The sequence below is a fragment of the Aethina tumida genome, chromosome 1, assembly GCF_024364675.1.
Source record: "Aethina tumida isolate Nest 87 chromosome 1, icAetTumi1.1, whole genome shotgun sequence".
NCBI lineage: Eukaryota > Metazoa > Arthropoda > Insecta > Coleoptera > Nitidulidae > Aethina > Aethina tumida.
This window is the reverse complement of record NC_065435.1, coordinates 72,445,540-72,471,974: the sequence shown is the minus strand read 5'-3', so window position 1 is coordinate 72,471,974 and position 26,435 is coordinate 72,445,540. Positions and strand designations below refer to the sequence as shown.

Sequence of the window (26,435 nt, the reverse complement as noted above, 5' to 3'; positions counted from 1 at the left end):
TATGTTACACGGACCGAAAACAAAAATTTGTCTAAAGCCTAGGGTAACATGAGCGCAACCGGCCCCGAACTCAATAGTATCCGATGCCGAGTGCAATTCCAATTAGACAATCGGCAACATGTAAGGGGGAGCCGAACAAAAAACGGCAGGAAGGGAAAAGATGAGAATGGATGATTCACAAATCAGCTGATTTTCACCACCCAGCATCCGCGCTTAACTGGACCAGAACGTGCGTCGAATGTCGAACGGCATCTCCCCCCAGTTTATAATGGGGGGTGTCGTGCCTTTGCGACCGCGTGTCTTTTAAGGATCGCAGTCGTCATATAAAAAAAAAACTAATTATCAGACACACAGCCGCTCGAAAGCAGCGGTTATGCGATTCTGGTGACAGGACGCCTCGATTTTATGAGACGGTTTTTTAATTTATCGGCCCGCTTTCTACGGGTTCGTAACGTGTGAAAGCGGGGATGAAATTTACGGGAAGCGCGACGGTGTCTAGGAAATTACGCCGTTTTGTGTTTTTAAGGGTGCTACTTAATTTGACGTCGGCATGAGGAACGCGGAGGGAAAATTGGGTGAAATGCGGTCGGAGTCCCTTGTTTTGCTGGAATTTTCAAAAATGAAAAATTAGGCTTCTAAATTAATAAATAGAACAGAAGGTTTTTATTTAAATTTGAATCACTCAATCACTTTTTATACATGTATCTTTGTTAACTAAAAATATTGAGTATTATAAATGTGTATTGTAAATTACATTTATAATATATTTAATTTAAAAAAATATTTGAAAAATATACAATCTTTCATAGTAAAAAATAAATTTGATTTTTAACTAAATTTGATTTGATTTGATCTTAATTCATTAAACATATTAAATATTGTAAATATATATTGTAAATTATATTTGCAATGCTAAAAAATATTTTAAAAATATAAAATTTTGGTAAGACTTTTTCTAATATAAAAATTAAATGAAATGTATTGAATAGAAGATTTTTAATTATAATTGAATTTTTGATAGTGTCATGTAATTAAAAATATTGAGTACCATAAATTTGCAAAACATTTTTCTCAAATAAAATATCAACTTTTAGTGGGACTTAATTTTCTTTAAAAATTAAATTAAATATAGAGAACAGATGATTTTTAATTAAATTTGTATCATTCAATCATTTTTATTACAAGTATCTTGATTTATTAAAAATATTGAATATAGTAAATATGAATTATAAATTATGTTTTTAATGTTAAAGAATGTTTCAAAAATATAAATTTTTTTAATACGACTTAACCTACTTTAAAATTATGTTAAATGATGTGAACAGAAAAGTTTTAATTAAATTTGTATTATTCAGTCATTTTTATTACATGTAAAAATATTGAGTATTATAAAAATGTATTGCAAATTGTATTTTCAGTGTTATTTAGCTTTTAAAAAAGTATTACAAAAACATACAATTTTTAGTAGGACCTAATCCGTTTTAAAAAGGTAAATTAAATAAATTGAATAAAAAATTTATTTGAATTTTCTAGTTATATTGTTTTAATTATTAGTTAGGAATAAATTAATTAGGAATAATCAATTAATAAGTATTAACTCAATATTTCATGTTTGACAGTTATGTTAAATTAACTTAAATTAAAATATGTTATGTTTATGGTTTATTTATTATTCTTGAATAATACTGCAATAAATGCAATTTTTATTATATACATTGTAAATTTAGAATTTTTCGTGCTTATGTTACTAAAATTAATTATTAACAACTTATTTAGTTTATTTTTAGTATAAATAAATTTGTATTTTTTAATTTAGGTTTATAGAATTCCGCGTAATAGTAAAATTTTAAATATTTTTGAAATACTTATGCAACAAGGCAAATAATTCCGTAGAAAACCATAGTTTCAGAAATCAAACTAATACGCATCCATTAGCGTATCGAGAAACTTAAATAAAACAAAACCGTTTTGTTATTGTTGCAGGAACCCGCAGGGTGTGTTATCGGGGCAGCCTTAAAAAAATCGCCGAGCCGGCGAACCGAAAAAGACAACCTGCTGCATCGGCTGCGCGCTGCAAAGAGATACACCGGCCCGTAACAATTAGAAAAACAAATCACCGAACAGAAAAAGACGGGAAACACGCGCACTTTCCTCTGTTTTCGGTCAGCCGCAGCTTCTGATTTTTCATCACACATTCACGCGCGTGTTCCCTCCTGAAAAACACCGAAAAATCCGCTCGCACTGCACGTGAAACGAACTCATCAGCGGACGCTGCGATGTGGACGGCGTTGTCCGCCCATTGACATGTCCATGTCGATTGTCAATCAATTAGCAATTAAGAACGGATACCGCAGCCGAAGAGAAGGGAAAATTGAACGTTCGAGTTGACGAAAGATGCATCTGGCCAGCGAGGTATCGTCGACAACTGGACATTACGAGCGCAACTATGAGAACCTGACCGCCGAAATGCTAGCCGAAAGGACCATCGACGGTCTCCTCGCGGAACACCCGGGCGAATTGGTACGCACGGGGAGTCCGCACGTGGTGTGCACGGTACTGCCGCCGCACTGGCGCAGCAACAAGACGTTGCCGGTCGCCTTCAAGGTGGTTGCGTTGGGCGACGTCGGCGACGGCACCGTGGTGACGGTGCGGGCCGGCAACGACGAGAATTACTGCGCGGAATTGCGGAACTGCACCGCGGTGATGAAGAACCAGGTCGCCAAATTCAACGATCTGCGGTTCGTCGGGAGGAGTGGCAGAGGTAAGACAAAATATTCTTTTCATTTTTCTTAAATATATATATATATATATTTTTTAAATTCATTCATTCATTTGCTAATTCATCATTCTATATTTCATATTTTCTTTCATTTTATAATTTTAAGAATTAAAAAGGGATTTATCAATTTTTATGTCATCACAAATAACTAAATAAATTGTAATAAAAAAGTTTTATTTCTTACCAAATGAATTAGCACATAGATAATCATTTTTTATTTATAATAAGAGAAAAATGAGAAAACTATATTTTTTATTTTTAATTACATAATTTGTAATTACACCTACGTATATTCTTTTTCCTATTTTTTTTTCACTATTAATTATTTTCATAAATTTTAGTAAAATATACTTGTATTTCATTAGAAGGTTCTTAAGAACAGAATTTATTTTTTAATTTTTTTTTTCAATGATTTTTATAAATTTTAATAAAATACCTTTAAAACTACCATGACAAAAATTAAATAATTAATTTCGTAATTATTATTTTTTATTATATTATTTTTGTTTAATCATTTAGAAAAAAATTTTTTATTTATACTTAAAAATAAAATATAAATAAATTTTAATTATTTTATTACGATTATCATAAAATTATCATAATTTGTATACATGTATGGAAAACCGAAAAACAGATATTAAATAATATTTTTTTTATTTTTTTAATTCTTATGTTTATTATCATAAATTATTTTCATACATTTTTATAAAACTTACATTTATTACACATTTCTCAAGAAATAATCAATTAAAATTTTAAATAATATATATTTATGTAATTAACATAATTTGTGTAAAATCTTTTTAATTTTATAAGGTGTAATTTGATAAATTGTAAAAAATAAAAATTATCAACAAAATTAATTTTGTAATTTTTTAATCTTTAAATAATAATCATTCAAAAAAAAACTAATAATTTCAAACCATTTCCACAACTAGTTCATTAGTTTCAAATTTTATCTTTAGATTTCAATATATTTCAACTAGAATAAAAATTTCTCCACCACATATTATGTGGTAATTTAATATTTGATGTGCACATATAAATATTAAATTTTCGTTATACATTGTATTGTATTTTAAAACATTCTATGAATATTAACAAATGTTAAAATATGTATTTAAAACATTTCAGGTGATTATTTTATTTTAACATATATACAAATTTAAAAATATTTAAATTATAATTTAACAATTTCAAAAACTATAATATTTTATAATTAGATTATATCGATTTGATTAAAATTTTTATTTTTATTTTCATATGTAAAGGATCGCCAAATATTGCAGGCCGTTGGTTTTACCTTAGAAATTATTAATAGAAGAGGCTTAGAAAAGTTTTGTATTTCATCTAAGGATAACCAACCACTCATTTGATTTTTTATGCTTGATTTGCTTTCATATAAATTTTATAAACTAGTGAAATCTCAAGCGGTTGACGTAAAACAAAAAAATTTTTCTTGTACAAAATTTGTTGACTTCCTTTGAAGTGTTATAGACGTTCGTTTTCTTTTTTCAATGTTTAAAGCTCAACCACCAATTTGTTTTGAGAGAAATAGGAACAATTTTAATAATAATATGGCAAGGATTCTAAAAATAATAATAATTAAATATCTTTAATACACATTTAGTATTAGATACAAAGAAAAATTGAGCTTTCTAATAAATCATTGATGGTAGATCAGAACCTTTTTATATATTTTGTATTATACCCATTTTTTTCTTAATAACAATTGTTAATTTATTTTTTATTTCTATTTTTTGATTAGTAACTTCTGAGATGTGGCGGACGACTCCACTACTCAATCATATCTTACGAAATATCATATTATAATTAAAATATTATTAGGTTCTGTAAATATACTCTAATAGGTATTGTATTATCAAATAAAACTGATATTTTTATGTTTTATACAGATGTCATCAATTTACAAAGAAGTTGTATATAAAATGTACGACAACATACTTATCATCGTTGTTTGATTCTTCTTTTGTTTCATTTTCACATTAATAAATTACTTTTTATTATATATACCATTATTATTGTACTTAATTATTTCATTTATATGAAACTATACTTATGACGTTTTTTCCTTAAAAGAAGAATATTATATAAAAAAATCACACACTGTATGTTTTTTTCCATTAAAACTTGTGCACACAAACTTAATATTGCGAAACAACGTAAAACAGTGTACATCATATTTACAATATTTTATATAAATCACGTACCACAAATAAAAACTGGAAAATATATATTTTTTTAGTAACGTAAATATTTATTCGTCCCGGATTTTTTACACATACAACAAAAATTGTACCGAATTCGCTTTTAAATACGCATATTACATTACAGGCCTACATGCACACTATAGACATCAAAAGATTAACTACAAAAAAGTAATTAGTTTGAAAAAATGGCTGATTTCGATAAAAAATGTATTCATATGATTTATGTATATATTTTTGTTCGACGACCGGAATTAAACCTTTTAAAATGTTTTTTGATTTTGGATAGATAGATAACAAACTATTAAATGGTCTTTGATGTTTGGGATATTTTGAACAAAAATCAGTTTTCAGTAACTTTTTTTTCATTTAGATACAGATGTACTTCCTCTCTTATTGTAACACGGGCGGATGCTCGCGAAATTATCACAATATTTTGCGCATCCACCATAAGTGAGTATAAAAAACTACTTTTGTATTGCGTCCACCATTTTCAACACCGCTAAAAGTGTGGGCGGCATAAAGGGATCGTGAAAAAGGAAACGTAGAAACAATAAGGCATAAATCAGTGGAATTAGCATTGTTTACGTACGTCCGCAACGTTTCAGCAAATTTGACTTAAAATTATTTGTGATTAGCGGACCTTAATTAAAATCCAACACGGGCGTGAACAAACACCGGTCTCCCGTTTAAGTTATTTGCTGTAAAGATATGCCGAACTGGCCCGAGCTGAATCCTTAATCTGTGAAATATATCGTTGATTTTGCAAATCCGTGATTTATCGACAACCCCTATATATTTTCCGGCATTACCAGCATTTAAAACGCCATAAAACTATGTAACGCGCCCATATTGCATTAGTAAAATATCCCTACCTCATTTTATACGATTTTTAAAATGATTGATGCTTTCAGGCCTCCTCTTCAACGTCAATACTATTTATGTTAAAAATATATTTTTATTTGCGCGTTATTTTCAAAATTTATCTGTCGGATTTATTTTTATTTATTACAGATGCATTTTGGTGCTTTTTATTATTTATTGTTATATTTTGTTTGAACAAACACGTATAAATTTGATATTTTAATGACTTTTTCTCTCTGTAATATTTTAATGGATCCGGATTGTTTATTTGCGTTTAATGCGTGTCCGTATGTTTTTTTTAAACAAGTATTTAATATGAAACCACCCACCAATTTTCTAAATGCTACAACTGAAATTACTACATAAAAATTTTCATAGAGCTTCAAAAGTTTATAAAATTGTTAGGAAAACTGTGAAATTAATTTTTTCTAATAAAAATAAACTCAATGTTGTCCATTTCATATAGAAATACACCTTTATACTTAAAAAATTTATTTTAATAAATAGAAGTTCAAAAGATGATAACAAAAGACTCCGTAAATAATGATTTCTATCATATATCATCCGGCTGAGATCTATTTTTAGCATCTTTAGAGTAAATATATTGAATATGGTACTTTTTATTAAAAAATTGTGTAGGTTATTGAATTTGAAATCCTTTGAAAAATATTATATATTAATAAATTTATGACAGAATTAAACATCACCTTTTTCTAATAAATTATTTAATTTTTCATATGAAATAAAATGTTATGAAATAGAATATTAAGAATATCTCAAAATATCAGACAGTTACTTAAACTTAATACTTTAGTTACAATTAATACAATGCTTTGTGCCAAAAAAAAACAGACAAGTTCAATTTTGTCTGTTACTCTATGCTCATTACTTTAGTTGGATCCTATTAAAAATATTAGCACTTTATAACTGATTGAATAAATTAACGCTTTGAGTCAGTATTTTTCTATTCATAGATATATTCATATTTTATTCTGGCTAGTTTATTGCATAAGAAGATAAAATTTTATAATTTTTAATTATATTAAAATGTAATTAATATTAATAAAATATTTTCTCAAACAATTATATAAATATAAGATATATTTTCACATTTTATTATATGATTTAGTTGGTTTAATGGATCAGAAGATAAAATTTCAATATAATTGTAATTTATAATTCATCACAATGTTATTAATAGTTTAAAAGATGCTTAATTCAGTAGAGAAATTATTTTTTCTATAAAAAACGTTCCAATATTTTTTTATTACTTTTTGTTTCTATAAAAATGATATAATAGATCTCTATTGAATAATATAAAATACTATAGGGATAAAATAAAATAAGGATGTTTCAATATTAAATGGGCCACAATTATAGATAGAGATTTGATTGGAGCAAATCGCTTTTGATACATCTATGAAAACTGACTTTTGATTGTTTTTAAAAAAGATTTTTTTTTTAATTTGATGACGTATGTAAAATTATTTTTCCATTTAAAATGCATAAAAAATCGAAATTCCTAAAAATATAATTTAAGATATATTAAATCATATCTAGATATATTGATATTTCAGGTAAATATTAAGATAATTATTATATAAAGCAAAGAGGATCTAACTGATAAGTCATTTTATTTATGTTTTCAAAAACAAAAAGCCCACGCAGTCAGTCAGGAATTAAACCATAATTTCTAATTTTCATAGAAAGTATCAAGAGTTAACATACATAACAATAAAGAGTTTGTCAAATATCATATTTAGTAGCTTTAAAACATTCTCTTCTCATATTTCGTAGACCAAGTCGGTATTAAATTTATTAGAAATATTCTTAGTTAAATATTGTACATATATATATATATATATATATATATATATATATATATATATATATATATATATAATATTGAAAATTAACTCCATTCAATAAATATAAATAAATAAATTAAATTGGGACGCCATGTATATGAATATGTGATAAAAGTAAAAAAATAAAATTCAACTTCAAATGGCAAACACATTTTGTTATTTAAATATTTTGAATTAAAAGTAATTAATTGCATTACTATTTTTCATTTCTAAATATTGCGATGCTTATAAAATGATAATGTATTCCAGGTAATAATTTCTTTACAAATTTATAAATAGCACATTTGTTTTTAAATTTTATATTAAATATAAATTATATAATTTGGAAAAATTCTTGGTCGTGAAAAACATTTATTTATCGATTTAATAAAATGTATTTATTCATTTACAACAAAATATTCAACATATTTCTAAATGGTAAATATTAATCATTTTTATTTTACATAAAATAAAATTAAAAATATGCTACGCAATATAATGTGTTTATTAAAAACATGCTGGAAATAATTCGCGTGTTTCACGTTGCGTATCCGAATACGCTCGACGTTAAATTTTAATCACCGACTCTAGTTATGTGTTTTTAAAATTCTGACGTTTCAGATATAAGAAGCGGGAAACTTGAGATTTCACATTAATATTTCCATTTGTAATTTTCGTTCGTTTTTACGGCTTCCTTTTCCCATCAACTGGGGATGCATATAGGTCGGCGGAGCCACAACATTATTTTAGGGGTGGCGTTAAAAATAAAAATATTCCCTTTTATTTTTGCCTTCTTTATCTTATGTGCGGATTTTTCGCGCATTCATTATTCATATTTTGCCTTCAAAGGTCTCAACAGTCCTTAAAATGGTTTTTTTATCTAAATTATAATATCAAACGAATATTTTTATTTGTTAATGCTTGTATTTTTATTTTTTAATATTCTGAATATTAATAACGTTAATGGGTAATGATTGCTATCAATTTAAATGCAATTTTTATTATTAGCGATTACCAGAATGGCGTCAAACCATTGAAACGGTCGTTTCCCTAATGAAACCTCAAATCCGAAATTAAAAAGGCTCGCCCCTTAAAAACTGATTAAAAACGATTAAAAAGTGCGCGCCGCCAAGAAGGAATAAGAGCGTTATAATTACGAATAACTGGGTTAATGTCGGCCCGAAAACCGAAAACCCCTGTAACAGTTTGGATAAATCCGAATCTAATAGTCGATCAGTGCTGGCTTTGACATTTTTGACTAATGCACCCCGTCCTCGTTAAATTTCACTTTGGGAATATTCATTTCACACTTTGTTTCTCAATAACTGCGAGGGGATAAATCTTAAATCGGGCGCGACCGTTTCAACGAATTAAAGCTTTAATAATAACAACAATTGTGATGAATAGGAAGGAGTGATATAAAATTGATATGGCGGCTTCTGCGAAATGAGATATTGCGGTTGTTGTTGGCACTGAAAGACCGTAAAAGATGCCAAGACTCCAGAATTGGTCCACTTAAATTACCATCGTTTTTTGTTTTTGTTCGTCTGAGCAATAAAGAAATCCATCCACTCGGAAATTGGCTTGAATTATTAACATCTAGCGGTCGAAATTTACATGAAAACCACCGCATAAAAATATTCATATTGTATTGAAAGGGGACAGTTCTAATGTAAACGTAGATATCTAAATTTTAATACAAAAATTGCTGCTTCAATAGAAAGAGTTAATTAGATTCACAGACAGAATTTACCAATATATGCTAAAGTAGGCCTTGTTTTCATTCATTCACAGTTTACCATTGACCACTGGAAATTGTCCAAAGATGTATGTATCCTTATTGGTCAACTTCTATTATTAAATTTTATATTACAATTTTTGCATTAAACTTTTATATAGCTACTTTTGCATCAGGAATGTGCCCATTTAATAAGGTGGTGGGTGCGCAGTCAACTTGTTATTTGTAATCATTAATTAATTTTTTAAAAGATAATATTTAATTAAGTGGTGACATATATATTTTCTGATTGTTTCAGGCAAGAGTTTCAGTCTGACGATAATAGTGTCGACTTCGCCTCCGCAGATCGCGACATACAACAAAGCCATAAAAGTGACGGTGGACGGACCAAGGGAGCCAAGGTCGAAGACCAGACAACAGGGATTCCATCATTTCCCGTTCGGACCGCGACCCTTCGCCCCCGATCCGCTTTCCGGCAGTCTTCCATTCAAACTGAGCGGTAAGCGTCACCTATTCCAAGTTGTAATATTTCTAAATATTGTCAGTTGCGCGATGTAATTAATGAACTTAATGAATGGGGCTTATAAAATGATGTTTTTAATTAAAATGATGAAGGCAGGTGTGATGCATTTAATATTGCAGTTAAAATGTTACTAATAGAGTATTTAGTATAATACCAGGAAATTAAATTTAAAATTAAATATGTTTTTCGTTAAAAATTTAATGCCGACAAAAAATAATTCGTTAAATTAAAATTAATTAAAAAGCTTTTATTAAATATTTCGAGGTAATACTATTATTATTAAAATATAAACAGGAAAATATAATTTCAATTAACAAATTCATATTAAAATTATTCTTTACATTGTATAGTTAACTTCGAATTTTGTTTAAATAAAATAATTTTATAATCTAAATATAAATGTTCATTTTATATTTACACAAAATCGTTCTTTATGTTTGTTTTAAAAAACAATCCAGATTAGTAAAATTTAAAGAAACCGTCATTAAAAAATAAAATTCATTCTCCATAAAACAGCAATGTCACTATGGCAACCGCATTTCACTAGACAAAATATTCAATCCTGAAAACGATCTGAAAGAGGATTATGCGAGATAAAATAGAATAATAACCAGAATGATGAATGGGAAATTGCCTAAATGAAAAAATATTAAGCGGGCACTTGGTGTATGAAAAGCACCGATAAAAATTCTGAGTGTTGCAATCCCTGAATTTTCGTTTCGAATATTGTTCTTTAATTGTTTAATTGTCCCATTTTGCAGTCGATTTTGTTCCCAATTTCAATAATAATTACCACCACAATATTGCTTTTTAAACAAGATTAGGTTTTTGTCGTAATTCATATTTTGGAAAATACAAAATAAATTTGAAAGAAATTTAAAAATTTAAAATAATTTTTCTTCGAGCATCGTTTAAAATTTAAAATTTATTTAATGTAAAATAAAAAGTACTGACTAATATATACTATATACTAATTTTAAGAAAATTTTAGGGGAATTTAGTTGATTAAATTATAAATGAAAGAAACGTTTCGCGATTAAAAAAAGGAATTTTGTGATAAAATTTTACAAATTCAAGGGCATTAAAAAATACACTCATTATATAAAATAACTACTTAGATAAATAAAATTAGTCGATGTCTGGGTCGATGCTGAAATTGAATACAAACTTAAACGCCTAATTAATAAATTAAATCACTTTTAATAATTCTACAGACTTCATAGATAATCTTTATTTTATCTATTTTTCATATACGTGCAAAAAACTTGCTTTTTATTAAGAATGTGAAAGCCTAATTTAGATATGTCCAAGATCACGTCCAATGGATCAAAGAACAGTGGATACAGTTAGTTTTTAGTTACGACTCTAAGTTTAATTTATTTAAAAATGAGGCTCCTTCTTATGTTAGACGTCTTACAGGGACAAGACCATATAAAATGTATGGGGATGGTTTTCTTCTTCATCTTTCATTGCACGTAGACCAATTTATAAATAGGGATACATTAAATAACTTGATTTTATATATTGAAGAAACTATGACGTTAAAAATGCGTTTCAACATGATAACGATCCTAAACACAAATCCTTGACTTGATCGCCGAAATCTCCATACATCAACTCTACAGAAAACATAAGGGATTTCGCTGATAACCAAATTCGAAATAAAAATTTTAACGAACCCTTCACCGTAATTCAAGAAGCTTGAAGAAAAATTGGCATGTCATATATTGGGAAATTGGGCAAGTCTACGCGCTAGAGAACTTATTTATGTCCAGTTCAACATTTTGTAGAATTAAAAATATTAGTTTTTAAAATATAGTATAAAACAACATTAAAATTAAATTAATATTTAATTATATATTTCATAAAATTGTTATAATTATGATCGCTATATTTTGAATAAATGTTTAATGAAGTTTTAAAAACTATTTTCGTTGTATTGGTATTTCCTTTACCATTTTCAATACATGTGGAAAATATTCTTAATAGAATTATTTATTTATTTTTAAATAATAGCATAATTTACATTTTATAATTATTATAATGAATTCACATTATAATGATATAATAATAACTTAGTTGTAGTTATTTATTTAAATCTGTAATGAAACTGAAAAAATACACAATAGGAAAACTTTACTTTGCCCTTGTGTTATTAAGCATATGTCGAGAATAATGAATGAAAAAGATTTACAAAATACAAGTACATATAAAAAGTTTAATTATTTATAATAGAAATTTATTACAAGTAGATATCATTAAAAAACGATGTTTATGTTTTTCATAAAAAGTAAGAATTTTATGATGAAAGATAAAACTATTCTGAAAATAATATTTAATTTTCTTAAGGAAATAAACAAAATGAAGAATATGAACAATTTTATTGGACTAAGGCTTAATAAAATATACTCATATACGGCGACGTAAGTAACTATCTGAATAATAAAATATAAAATTTTTATAAAAGATGTAAATTAATGAGATCTCTTTCCAATTGAAACATTGATAATTATTATGTTATAATCAATTCATGTTGTTATAATCTAATAGTAGTAACTTTGTGATAGACATTTAAATCTGTACAATAAGAAAAATACACAATAGGAAAATTTTATTTTGCCCTTGTGTTATTAATGCTTAAAAATTATTAATTAAACTTAAAATTTGCTAAATTAATGGGAATTGAATAAATTAATGATAATATATTACATTAGACTGTCATCCAAAACCTCTGTTTATTTATAACACACAATCATTGATTCATTTATATCATAAAACAACAATTAATCACATAATCTAAACAACAATTAAACAAACATATTATAGCTAAATCTGCATCACATGAAATTGTTCCCTAATTAAAGTGATGTTCTTGTTGTAAGTTTAATTGATAATTCCTAAATGTAATTAATGGCGAGCTGCGTGCCTAAAGGTGGCTTCACCATAAGGCCAGTTTGTTATTATCCTCCGTAGACAGATTACAGCCCAGAAGTGCACTAACTGAACTAATTAGCCTGTTCAATTATCTAGTTATTTCGAACGTGGATTGCCCCGCGATAAATTCGGGCACACAACCCCTTTTTATTACTCGCATGGCAATTATATCATCTTAAAGCGCGGCTCATGAATTTATTTCGGATTAACCGGGCCACTATTGTTTCTCATGATTTACTTTTAGGGGCAAGAGATTAATGTCTGTATCGTAGTCAAAATGTTTTCAAAAACTGAATTGTTTTTTCTGAAAACACATTGAACTGTATATGACAGCTATTTACAGGATTGTGTCGTCATAATTTATTAATAATTTCTAGATTACATTCGTAAAAAAACCAGATAGATAACTGTTAATTGTTCTCATTTGAAACGCAGATGATCGCGAACTGAAAATCGGCTAGTTAACTGCGAGCATTTTATCGATTTCTCGTCCGTCCAACCCTTTCGGTACGTCGGATTAAATCGCGTGAAAACTACATGAATTGTAGCAAAACCGATTTTCGACGGTTACAGCCATTCGTGCATAGGTGGCGTTCGGATGACTGTTTTAAAATTTGTTTTTCGTTGCGGTTCGATAAATTAACAAGGTGTAATGTGTTGAGGGTAATTTTCGCATATTCAATATTTCTAGTGGACTATTAAATCGTTAATGGTCATATAATTTGATATATATTGTGTTGCGGCTTTATATAACTTTATTGATTTTAAATATTATAATTGAACGGACGGTTTACCGCACTTTTTAATAAATATAATTAGAGAATTTAACACATTGTAAAAACGTTCTTTATGAATATTAATTAATGTGAAGAAATCTGATTCGCTGTCGTATACAGGATTGTGAGGGATGTTACACTCAACAATTTGAAGGACTTTAAAAAAATAATATTAACAGCAGTTATTTGCTTAAACTAATATTTATCTCTATTAGGAGTGTATTCTGACCTAGTGTAAAAATAATGCGCAGACTTATTAAATATTAAGGGTAACACTTCACGATGCTCCTGGAAATTTTGTTAAGGACCAGGACATTTGTACCCGTATTACAATATTTGCAGAAAATCGCGTTGACTAATGCCCCAACTATGCACACAATAACAGCCGACAGAGACAAATGCCCGGTGGAAAGGGAAAGATTAGAGCGAGGCGGCGTAAAGCGGGAGCGGCAACGGGAGCAGGAGCAACAGCAGGCGCTGCAAAGGACCAGAGACGGGCCTCCACGAGGTGGGAAAGTGTGTAATTGAGTTATAGTCTTGCCTGCTGTTGCCGAGACCCGACCGTTCGGCCCCTATGGGGGTTCCCTTGATATCTCAGACGACACGATGCCCTCTTCCAAAACTGACACTTGCAGATACGCTCCTGCACCGCCTTTAATTAAATCCCATCGGTTATTTGCACTCTCTAAATAATAACTGCACAAATACTCATTGGCGGAAACTGACACTTCGTAAATCTTTTCTTATTATTAATTAATAGTGGTTGTTTATAGTACTGTGTGACGTCGCACAATATTAAGTTAAGAACATACGTTTCAGAGCTAAATTTAGAGACTTCATCGGTATAATTACACAATTGATGATGGTATTCAAAACAGTACTTAATAATTCCAACAGTGTCTGGAAAGAGTTAAGTCCGCACGGAAAATCTATTATACCCGTCTTAAGCAAACATTTAAGGTAAAATCGCGGAGCAACACAGAGGGAATTCATTATTAGAGTTCCAGGAGAAGATAATTCCGTGATGATGGCCTACTTCCTAAGTTCTTAGTCTCGTTTTACCCTTCTTAAGACTTAGATGGATCTGGTGGCATTAGCGACTGAGGGGCGGTAATATATGTGCGTCTCACCCCTTTATATAGCACCTCATACATAAACTTTAAATGCCATTTAAACAATAATCCTCGGTTTATTGAAGGCATTAATAAATACTGAGCCAAGGCGCTACAATGGCTTTGTTTTAAATAATCTATAATTTATTGCACAATAATTAACATTTACTGTAGATTAACTTGTGTCTCGATAGTTACTCTACGCTTTTATTACCCTGTCTCATTAACTAAGTGCTTCAGCATCTATTTTTGTCCTTATCTTTGTTTCTTATTCCACTATATTAACGACTGCGGTATTTCCGAAACGTTTTACAAAATATTTGTAAATTTATCATTTGGACAATCACGTTTGGGAAGTGGTAAAATATAAAAAATCAGGCATTAAGGACAAATTATCAATTTGAAAATTTCCTCGTCCTTGCGATGAGTTAATTACCCATGGCGATAATACGCGAACGCGCCCAACCCGGTTTTAATTCAGTACATTCCCTTAGCGGGTAACCCCTTTAATACCAGGGTGGCATTACTTCGGCTCTTCGCGGGGGCATTTTAAAGGGTTTGAATAATCGCGGGGCAGCAGGAGTATCACCTTCCTAAGCTCCTGCAAGATAAATGTCACTCCTGCCCTCGTTACTTTAGCAGGCAATCAACTACGCCAAGGAAATATCTGGTGGGACGAAACCTACGCCGTTTGAATTAAAGAGTTTTCGCTAACAAAGGGCACCTTAAAGAGATTTTTTTTGCGTCACATTTACTTGTGGAATAAAATACATATTTCAAGCGCATAAATATCCGCCTGATGTGCCATTTGCACGGCTTACATAAAGTTATTGTTTTGTAAGAAATGTGAGTTTATAAGCCGCCAAATGCAGGAACATTTCAGCTAAACGTTAAGAGGTTTACAGTTACTGTTTTTGTTTGTGTTTGTCACAAAATAGAGCTCTCCACGTACCGTCGACAAATTCAATACAAATAGAGTGACGATATTTACATTTTTTATTCTCAATTTAATTTTTTGCCTTCGCATAAATTATCAGGTTTATGCACGAGAATGGTAAAAATATTGAATTGATGTGAAACTGGAAATTGAAAGTCCATTTTTGATGTCCATCAACAACATCTTAAAATATATATTAATTACTAATTAAAAAAATAACTTTTTTTTTTTTACTAATCGACAACAAACTCAATGTAAATGAGTGATGATTTTAAAACTTTTAGTTTACAATATACTTTCATTTGTTTTCATATAAATTGTCAGGTTTGTTTACAATAATAAAAAGAAAATGATCGAATTGATATAAAACCGGAAACTGAAAGCTCACAGCAAAATTAAATAAGATTTTCGATGGCGCGTTAAAATTCAAATTAAGATGTTTACCAGCTGATTGAAAAATATTTGCGAAAAAGAAGATAATCAGGGAGAGCAGAAGGACTAATTCAAAAAAGACGCGTAAAGAGGGGCTTAGCATAAAATAAATACGGCAATTTAAAAACGAGGGTGGAATGAAAATTTAGAAGATCCGTTCACAATTAAAGTAGCCCTTAAAGATAAGCCGGGGGCGTAAGAAACATCCCTCGACAAGAAAAAAACTTCGTTAGGGAATCATTTGGAGGAAACTTCGTTAAACCCCGAGTATTTGGTGTTAACAATGACGGCGGATTTTGAATAAATTAAAAGGGAGATAAAACCTGCTAATAATAATTTTATGCTATCACTCTACGACATCCATTTCTACCCTCCTTACATCAGTCATTGGTTATCTCTTTTGAACTTTGTTGATTTTTTATATGGTTGCATCAATTTTTCAAAAATATTTCAATTCATTTAAAATATGAGGAGATTAAAAATAGAACAAATATGTTATTAATGTAAGAGTAGTGTCTTATCTTAGTTCATATCGCTAATGATTAACAAGGCAGGAAACAAACGTTTGGTAATTGAATCCGTGGACGCATTCCGCATCCCGAATGCGAGAGGGTTGCAGGAGGCCGCGAGGCCCGAAAGTTTGCCGAAGTGTAACCAAAAACGTAGCACACGATATCACAGCGGTCCTGCTGACTTGTCGGCGTTCCGACCGCCGCGACGGGCGCATTAAAGGTAACGGTTTACAGTCAAGGCGTCTTATTGGTTAGAGGTGGGGCGACCAAAGACCTCATTGGTGCGCCGCAGGATTGCGTCTACCGTTTTACTATCGCAAAGATCTATACTAGACACCAGAGTGCGATCATGTATGTAGTCAAATTATTATTGCGCCCTGCTAATTGCCAGTTTCACGAGCGGTAAGGATGACGCACGCGAAACGACGCTGATACTTGCGACTAATTGATTTTTACACGTTTTGCTCGCTGGAAAATAGTTACAAAGTTTCGTGCTGGTGTCAGGGCAACCATACAAGTTAACACGTTATTACTTAATTACCATTCCACTTTGACCTACTTCTAACTGCTCGTTATGTTAAAAAATGAGAAATCGTTTACGTGGACATGCTTGTAATTACTAACTAATAATAATTATATTATAACCAAATTATCTCTCATTTCTTGTTAAAGACATTGTCTTGTTTTGTAACATTGGTTAAAAAGAAAAGTAATGGTCACCATTGAACTATTTTATTTAAAACTCTGACTTATATGATACCTGTACAAAATTATTACAAATTTAAATAAGTTTGATAACATAATAAGAAAACTAACTTTAATGACTACATTTTATAATTTTATACAAATATCAATAGCCTTATTACAGGTAAATTGAGATTTTTTGGTTCTTCATCTTGCTGGACTAGATGTTACCACTAATAACAGTATCAAAAATAACCAATGTTATATTGTTATATTATTTACCTATAAACCTGACGTATACCTTTAGTCAGATCGGTCTGACAAGTTACTTGTACTAACAATTTCTTGCAAAATTTGGAAGATCGAGTATATTTTGCTGTAACACAATTTTCTTGTTTCAGGAATAGCCCATCACTTGGCAGGTTTACCAGGTCCGCCGCCCGAATGGGCAGTTCTTGGAGGCAGACATCCATATCCGCACGGACCGTTCGTGCCCCATCACCACCCCCATTTCCCGCACCACATGTTCGCAGCGTTGGACCGTCCAATCAATACCTCCCCCAGAATAGCGAACGGTAAGAAACGCACATTCCTTGCCCGCATCTGAAGCGTTAATAAACAATTTTTTTCCACAGAACCAAGTTCGACCTCGCTAGGACCAATATCAATTAATTGCAGCAGCGCCCATTCGACAACCTCGCCCAAACACTCACCCACGCAGGTCGGTCTGTTGACGACGGCAGGTGCACCCCAATCGCCCCAAGACGACGACATATCCGTGACGGCATCCCCGACACCGTCACCACAGGCGCCTCCTGCCTTCCCGGGAGTACCGCCGCCTCCCAACCAGTTGTTCAACAACGCTTTGGCGGCCAGTTTGTTTCTTAACGCGCCCCTTCTGCCCACTCCCAATCAGTGGTTTTATTCGCAGTTGTACCCGCACGATTGGAGTTGGATGCACTTCAGGAACCAAAATTTGTTGCCCAAAGTTGGTAGTAGGGAGGAAAGTGTTCAGAATCCGGATTCCAGCAGTGAGAAGCTGGACGTGATGGATGTCGAAGAAGAGAACGAGTCTTCGGCTAAGAACGATGACGATACGAAGGATATCAAACTGACAGATATTGCCAAAGCAGAAGACGGATATTTTAAAACAGAGAGTAAAAGTAACGATGGTTACTCGGAAGCAGAAAAATACGAGAAGACCGAGAATAATAACTCTGAAGTTGGCAAAGTCGAGAATAATAACAGGAAAAACGAAGGTATTAATTTGAGTTTGAAGGTTAGAAAGGCTGCTATTACTTTAGTAAGGCAAAAAGATGAAGTGTCGTCCAGTAACAAAGATGGTTTCAAAATTTCGAGGACCAGCTCGAACAGAAACTCAGACGTATGGAGACCTTATTAAGAAAACACATATAATTTTTTATGGAGCTTTTTTTATACTGCATTAATAGAATTGTGTCTACTTTTCAATGTCATTACGTTCGGAATAAATATACATGTATGTAAATAATAAATTGTTTTATGTAATATAAGGTGGTAAGAATGTATATATTATATGTAAATTGTTAAAAATACATTATTAATTTAATATTGTTTTAATTGATGTAGCAAGTTTATGTTTGTAAATATCAAATAAAGTTGTTGTATAAATCATAAAGTGTTTCATTTATTTTTTTTTAACATTTAGATCTGATATGGTGTATATGAACTTTTCAAATTTTTCTTCAAGTTATCAAATAGTTTACGTAATTATACGTTTCAAATGCCTGACATAGTTAAACGACTACACACTTTTTCTTTTTGACAAGGCAATAATATAATATTGAAATATAAAAAATAAAAGAATAATTTGGATGTTCATAATAATTATTAGATAAGGAATATATATATATATATATATATATATATATATATATATATATATATATATATATATATATATCCATATATTTAATAATTACGTATCATATATACACCATATTATATTGTAAGAAATTAAGTTGTCAGTAAATGAACAATTTAACCTTGACCATGAATGAACTCCTAAATTCAGCTCGAGCATTTTGTATCGGCACATGCAGTCAATAGGAATGTAAAGAATAGTGTGCATCAAAGGAAGGCAAAGGGAATACAAAACTGTTAATGTTCAGCCAAGCACGTTTTCACGATAGATAAAGCAGAAAAACAAAAGGAGACGACGCAACTTCCGCCCTGAAAATATAAATAATACAGACTTCTGGTTTCACACAAAGGACGACATGCTTCCATAAATTTATTTAATTTATATTATTATTATTATTATTCAAAAGCACAAAGTGTAAGTTGTAAATCATAAAAAGGTCATTTGGCATAAAAACACTGTCGATATTAGTTAAATTCCAATTATGTGTATAGGTCGAAAAAGGAATAAACAAAATTTTAGGAATTTCTGAACCCTCCATATTGATTTAAAATAACCTAAAGGCACTAATATTAATCCGTTCCGACCCTTACAAATTCATTCTCTACACAATTAACAAACAACAGGGCTTTTAAATTACATAATCTATTTGTAGAGGGATTCCCAGCCTGTTTGCACTAGTATCTGTAAATATAAAAGGCACAATACGAAACAGAGGAAAAGCCGCCTGCAGAAAGATATCGAATTTTTTGAAAATAAGAAAACGTTAATTTCAAATAAAATTAAGAACCCTTGATCCAAGCAGACAACTGAAACGGAGAGAACAAAACAACGTAACATAAAAATAATGAAATCATGTAATCTCCCTAACGTAATAAATAACCGAAAGTTTGGGGACACCATAAATTGGCAAAGTCCGGTCGGCCAATCGAGATAACTGTAGCAATTTTCTTGAAACACAAGAACGACCAAGAAACAACCCATAACTGCTGATAATCTCGCTCGCCATCAATAACTTTTACGATTTTATCACACGGTCAGTTGAAATTTCAAGAGTTCCACTCGCCTTTATCTCAGTCTGTCGCTGCCGGCCCTCGCCAATATCCGCACAGTGGCAAAATGATCTCATGCCCAATTTTCTACAGGCGTTATCACAAATTATTATATTTTTTAAATGAAAATGTGTTTGTATTTGAATAGGTCATCCAATATATGTAGAAACTAAAAGAACACATCATATACTGATTAAAAATATACCTCATATCACATAAAATTTTAGGTTCAGTGCTTGTGACTAGATTTATTATATGCAAACTAAATAAAATGATGACATTTTTTTGATAATTTTAATTATATGGTTGTATATTTTTTCCCACTGTGGTGTCGCCAGTTCGGCCTCCTTCTCGAATGACACGGTCAGTTTAATATCGAGCAGCGTCCTTTTGAGAGTTCTTATCGATTCTATTGGAATCAGGCGATGCATTTATTCCTTACTACTTTGATCAATTTGCCGATTACATTTTTATGGGGAATAAACTCGGAATTATTTGGTCGTTTCTATCTTTTATTAAATATTTATTGCTTGAATTAATATCGATTCGTTTTTATGTTTTATGATTTGACAGGAGGTTGTAAAAATCTAATTTTATTGAATTTTTTATCCGAAATATTTTGGGCGACCTGATTTTAGTTTCAACTGTACTTTTAACGTAATTATATTTAATGTAAAAAAAGCGCTGACCCAAAGCGGTGGCTGAAAGCACAATAAAACTTTACAACACATAATTAAAGCCGATAAACCTACAAAGTATCCAACCTAAACCAATTATACCCACTAATCACCCGGCGTTAAGAAACCTTATAATAAGTATTCGGTGTAGGGTTCGAAAACAGATACACATATAAAATATCTAGGAATAATTAAAACAGCAAGCTCTAATTTTTCCGTAGTTTACGATGACATCGGTTCAGTTATCCACAAAAAGAAACTGCTTTGGGGCCATTCGAAATTAGCTTGAATTACCTGTAAATAGGATCGTTAATTTTTACGGTTATGGGGGCCCGTTTAAGTCCTCCGATGGGACGGGCTACTTTATGTGACATAATTGGTCGATTTTTAGGTAAATTTCACAAACACTAGATTCCCGAGACACTAAATATACTTGTGCCTCGCCCACATTCGGAACTATATGTTGTGCGTCTCAGGACCACACGCGATTAACTCGGAATTTTATTAAAAATCGCTGGAATAGGAGCCTTCGTTATTTCCCTTTTTTGTAAGAGACAGCGGTGACATAATGATATTTACGAGCACATTTCATCTTTCGGTGTAAATTCACGACTCGCAGAGCACCTCTATGGCAACCTTTCACCTTCTTTCATCACCTAGGTGACGTTACAAACGTCGGCTCCAACGAGACTTAATTAGAAAACACGGAGGAATAGCGGGAATTGCGTAAATGACACAAGGGACAACTAGTTTTAAGGGCTTTCCCTATTGATAATATCGGGCATGCTTTTAATATTTAATTTCCTATTAATAATAACAACGATTAGTTATCTGTTTTGTAATTATCATAATGAACTGAATGATCAGTATTATGCCATGAATATTGGCATATACCGTTAATCTCTTGAAAACATAGATGAAATCTTATTGTATATTTCACCTTGAACTCGGTTGTGTAAATTTTGTCCAAGATGTTAATACTGGTTTAAATATATTTTTTTTAAATTATAAATCCAATTCGTGATTATGTAAATAATAATTTTTCAAAAATTCATTTGTCAGGATGACAAAATTTTTTCTTACTTAAATTTAACAATATTAACTATCCATAATACAAATATTATAATTTACGTTCTAATCAGTGGCGGCTCGTGAGGTTTGAGTCTGATGAGGAACATTATATATAGAACAAAAACAATATTTTATATTTAATTACGCATAATTCGAATGACCTGCTGCTGTTAAGTAAACTTAGTCCGCAAGATAAATTTTCGAATCACAAAAATCCCTTTTATAGTAAATATCTTCACTATCCTTTGAAAATAAAATACATAGTTAGAAAAATATAAACATACAATGACCTGCTGCTGTTAAGTAAATTTAGTCCGCAAGATGATTTGAAAATCACAAAAATCCCTTTTATAGCAAATATCTTCATTATCCTTTGAAAATAAAATACATATCTAGAAAAATAGTTTATTACTGTCACATACTTCTCGTTATCTATCAAATCAAATTTATAGTACTAAGATATATTAAATACACGGTTTTTGTTTAGTATTTGTTTAAGTATTCAAATTAGGAATTGGATGGTTTAATTCTTTAACAGCAAATATTTTGTCATAGTAATTTTAACTGGAACTACACATTTATTTAATGCACCACTCATTTCTAATGTTAATACATATCATAATATAAAGGAGATGCAGTATTAAAAACCTTTTCACAACTGGATCCACCATACACGCACACGATCAAGTATTTTTTGAGAGGAATTGCCAATGTTCGGGAAGTTCGATTGTATCGGTATTTGGAGTTATCTCATTGGTTAGAGGCACGCCTCAGCTCCCTTACCATTGAAGCAATAGTGCGACCTTAAGGCCCATCCGCGAATGTTAGAATCAAATAGTAATATTCAAGATTTTCTTATGAAACGAATCGGCGCAAAGAGGCTCATTTAAAAGTGTCTCTGGAGAATATTGAAATTTAATATAAAACTGTTATTGCTTGTTTAATTGTCGGTTTTACAACATATTACCATTCTGACTTTGATTAAATATTAAGTTACATTCTGTTTTAAGAGGGAGAGAGAGAATAAAAACATAAAAAATTTATTTTTTATTATTAATGTTATGTCAGTCAAATCTTTTTCATATGTGAGACACTGCCTCATTTGAGTAGCTACCACTAGTTTTAACTAAAGTTGAATAAACGTAAATTGTGTTTGTAGTGAGTTAAATTATGTTAGAAATGTGTTCTGAGGATACTCTAATCATTTATATATTTTTTAGATCAAATTAAACAAATAATTTAGTCACAAACATAAGTAATTTACATTTAGTATATGTTTTTTATATTGTTAACCGTCCTTAAATTTAAATTCGTACTAATGAAATACAAATAAATATGATAATCTATTACTTGTTAAATACACTACTAGTTTTTTGTCAATTTTTTTACTGACCTCATCTTACATAACTGATTGCCAGAACAATGATCCCCATTTAGTATATAAGTACCAAAATCTTCATGCAATCCATCAGTAATCTCAGTGATTCACGAAAGCTTCCAACATGAAGATCTTCATTGCTTTAGTGGTATTCTTCGCCATTGCCAATGCTGAGGTAAGTCAACGCTTAATTTTTCTAAATATCCTCAATGACGAGAAAAATATAATTTCAGTCTCCAGCCAGCAAAGAAGAAATAGAAAAAATCTTTGAACAGCATCATAAAGAGTGCGCCTCCGAGTCCGGTGTAACTCCGGAACAAATCGCAAGCATCCGCAAGGGAGTACACGAAGACGATCCCAAAGTTAAGGCACAGATTTCGTGTGTCGCTCTCAAAAGCGGCATCCAAGATAAATCTGGTGCGTTCAAAAAGGACGTCATCATTTCCAACTTGAGCCTCTACATCCCGGACAAGGCTGAGGTTGAGAAATTGTACGAAAAATGCGTAACTTCCACTTCCGAAAAATCTGAAGAGGCCGCCTTTGATGTCTCCAAATGCATCGCCGAAAATATCCCACAAAAATATAGATCTTGAGGTGAACTTCTTTGTATTTATTAATTAATAAACTTATTAAGTGAATTGTTGCTTGTATTGTGTACGAAGATAACCTTAACTAAACTTATACCATATTTTTATCTTAATTTTATATCTAAATGTAATTAAGAAGTAGTCAACTAATTGACTACTTATTTAAGAGTTTGATGATCCAATTATTATTAAATAACATTTTATATCAATACAATTATATAGAATAGAAATTATTCAATATCTTAATTAAGAATATACTTTAGCCAATATTCCTGCTTGAAATAATAAACCAAAAAACAATACACCCCGGAACGAGAACCAGCGACATAAAACAAAGGAGGAAGCGTCCTCCATTAGTGAAATTACAATCTAGCAATCCATCGTTTGATTTAGAACGATGTACAGTTTTTCAGGGCTTATTAGGTTTGCATGGGCAACTTTTATTTCCCTTTTGCGTAGCGCAGTATCGGTTGGCCATGAATTGGTAAATGGCGAGCCACTAATTTGTTTGTTTTTACCAGCCCGATTTGATTTTTATGAAATTACCGCTCCGCGTTCCCATGCCGGACTTATTTATGAACCCTGTTCGTTTTTAAATAATCGGACTATTTTTTATGGCACCAAACAACGCGCAATCACAATTTACAATTACAATATTGATTTTTATTTCATACTTGTCTGTGTTTGTATTTATGTATGTTGCTCATTATACTAAAGTGACATCTGACAACGTTGGTAATGAATTTAATATTTTAATGGGTTAAGTAAACAAAACTACTTTATAAAGTACTTCATTTAATTAGTTAAACTGTTATTAATAATTCCATTATTTTTGTATTTCATTATTTTAATACTATTTTTAATAGTACCATTTGTAGCGTTGTAAGATCGTTCTGAGACACATTTTTGGCAGTTTGTATAGATGGAATTCGCCATTCCCAAAAAATTGTGTTCGTGCCGGGGACAATTGATTGCGGGGGTCCTTGGACGATAAATCTTGGATCTTCGATTCGGCCGCAAGGGCGGTGGATCTGCGGAGCCCCGCGCTAACCGGAGCGGAAACTGCGACTAGGAATGCAAACCGAATTTGTCAAGTGGCTCCCTTTGGTCTACGAAAAATTGATGGGCGCGTCTTCCAATTAAATTTTATGCATATGTTGAAATTTTTGAGGAAATCGGGGGAATCCGATTGAGTTGGCTCGAGATTAGTTTTATGTGTTTAATATTTTCGCATTGTTTGCACGCCACTGAAACGTTCGGACTCCCTTATAACCAGTCAAAGGAAACTCAACTCGACCAGAAACGTTCCGATGCTTTTGTAAATATTTTAATTTAAATTTCTATTTGTCTTACCGACTTGCTCCTTATTTGTTAGCCGAATTGAAGTTCTGTCTGAACGGACACGTTTATTGAATTGTTGAAAGTTTATGAAAATTTTTCCAATTTTTTTTTATTATAATGTAATCAATAACGTATTTCAACTGTTTAGATTATTTGTAAGAAAAGACTGTGAGTGATAAATAATTCGGAGGAGATTTTTAAATGGCAGTTACGAACGGAATTTTTTAAGTCCTCCGAGACTGTTTCCCTGTTTGATATCACAGCGGTACGCGTCATTAACGAATTTAAAATATATCTGCATTTAAATTTTTCTTGTCTCTACTAAAAAGGGGAGAATATTGCCAGACATTCGTTTAAATAGCGTTGTCTACGCGTGATATCCTGTGTGTACGCTCCAAATTTATTACCCAGATCTTGTGGAAAAATGTCCGCGTTTAAATATAGTATTGTGGAATTAGAATATTGCGTATATAAAAATATAATAAGTCATTTTTATCTTGTTGTGTAAAAATTGAATTTACTTTGATGCTCATTTTTATCAGCGATTTCCATAAAAAAGAGCTCAGTTTAATTATTATTCGGATTGAAATCTTCATCTCCGCAGTCCTCATGTAAAAACCCAATTGACCAGAAACGTTTGATCTGACTCGGAGGCCACTTTTTAAAAGATTGCCAATATCTAAGATGAGACGACCACTTCTGAGATTACTCATCTGAATATTCAAAGTGATTTTACATTTGAAGTTTCCGCGTCGAAACTTTTTTTGCATTCCTTACTTTTAATTTTGAAGTCACATTGAGACCAAAACTAAAAACGCATTTCTTACATTTCATTCAGTTTAATGCCTCGTAATGGAATTTTTCTACCCCTTAGATTATTATAAATAAATCCAACCCCTTTTCTTTTAATCTATCCCGATGGAGATTAACAAAGAATAACAATTATTTAAAGTGTTTTAATCCTTTGGGGATTCGACGTTTTAAATTCTTTTTCTCCTGGTCGGTTAAAAGAAAGGGCTACGGATTGAATGAACTGAAAATTGACTACGGCGATTAGATCCTT

The 26,435-nt window shown here is 30.9% G+C and overlaps 2 protein-coding genes across 2 annotated transcripts; both read left to right on the top strand.

The window, feature by feature from the left end:
* The first annotated feature begins 2,007 nt into the window (after positions 1 to 2,007).
* Positions 2,008 to 18,867, top strand: LOC109609282 (runt-related transcription factor 3). Its single transcript, XM_049961717.1, has 4 exons — positions 2,008 to 2,761; positions 9,755 to 9,955; positions 17,768 to 17,941; positions 18,002 to 18,867. The coding sequence occupies exons 1-4, from the start codon at positions 2,395 to 2,397 to the stop codon at positions 18,766 to 18,768; spliced, it is 1,509 nt and encodes a 502-aa protein (XP_049817674.1). The 5' UTR covers positions 2,008 to 2,394; the 3' UTR covers positions 18,769 to 18,867.
* A 4,693-nt stretch (positions 18,868 to 23,560) lies between these two features.
* On the top strand, positions 23,561 to 24,082 carry LOC109609288 (B1 protein-like). Its single transcript, XM_020025929.2, has 2 exons — positions 23,561 to 23,619; positions 23,678 to 24,082. Exons 1-2 carry the CDS (start codon positions 23,569 to 23,571, stop codon positions 24,035 to 24,037), a joined length of 411 nt encoding a protein of 136 aa, XP_019881488.2. The 5' UTR covers positions 23,561 to 23,568; the 3' UTR covers positions 24,038 to 24,082.
* The last annotated feature ends 2,353 nt before the right edge of the window (positions 24,083 to 26,435 follow it).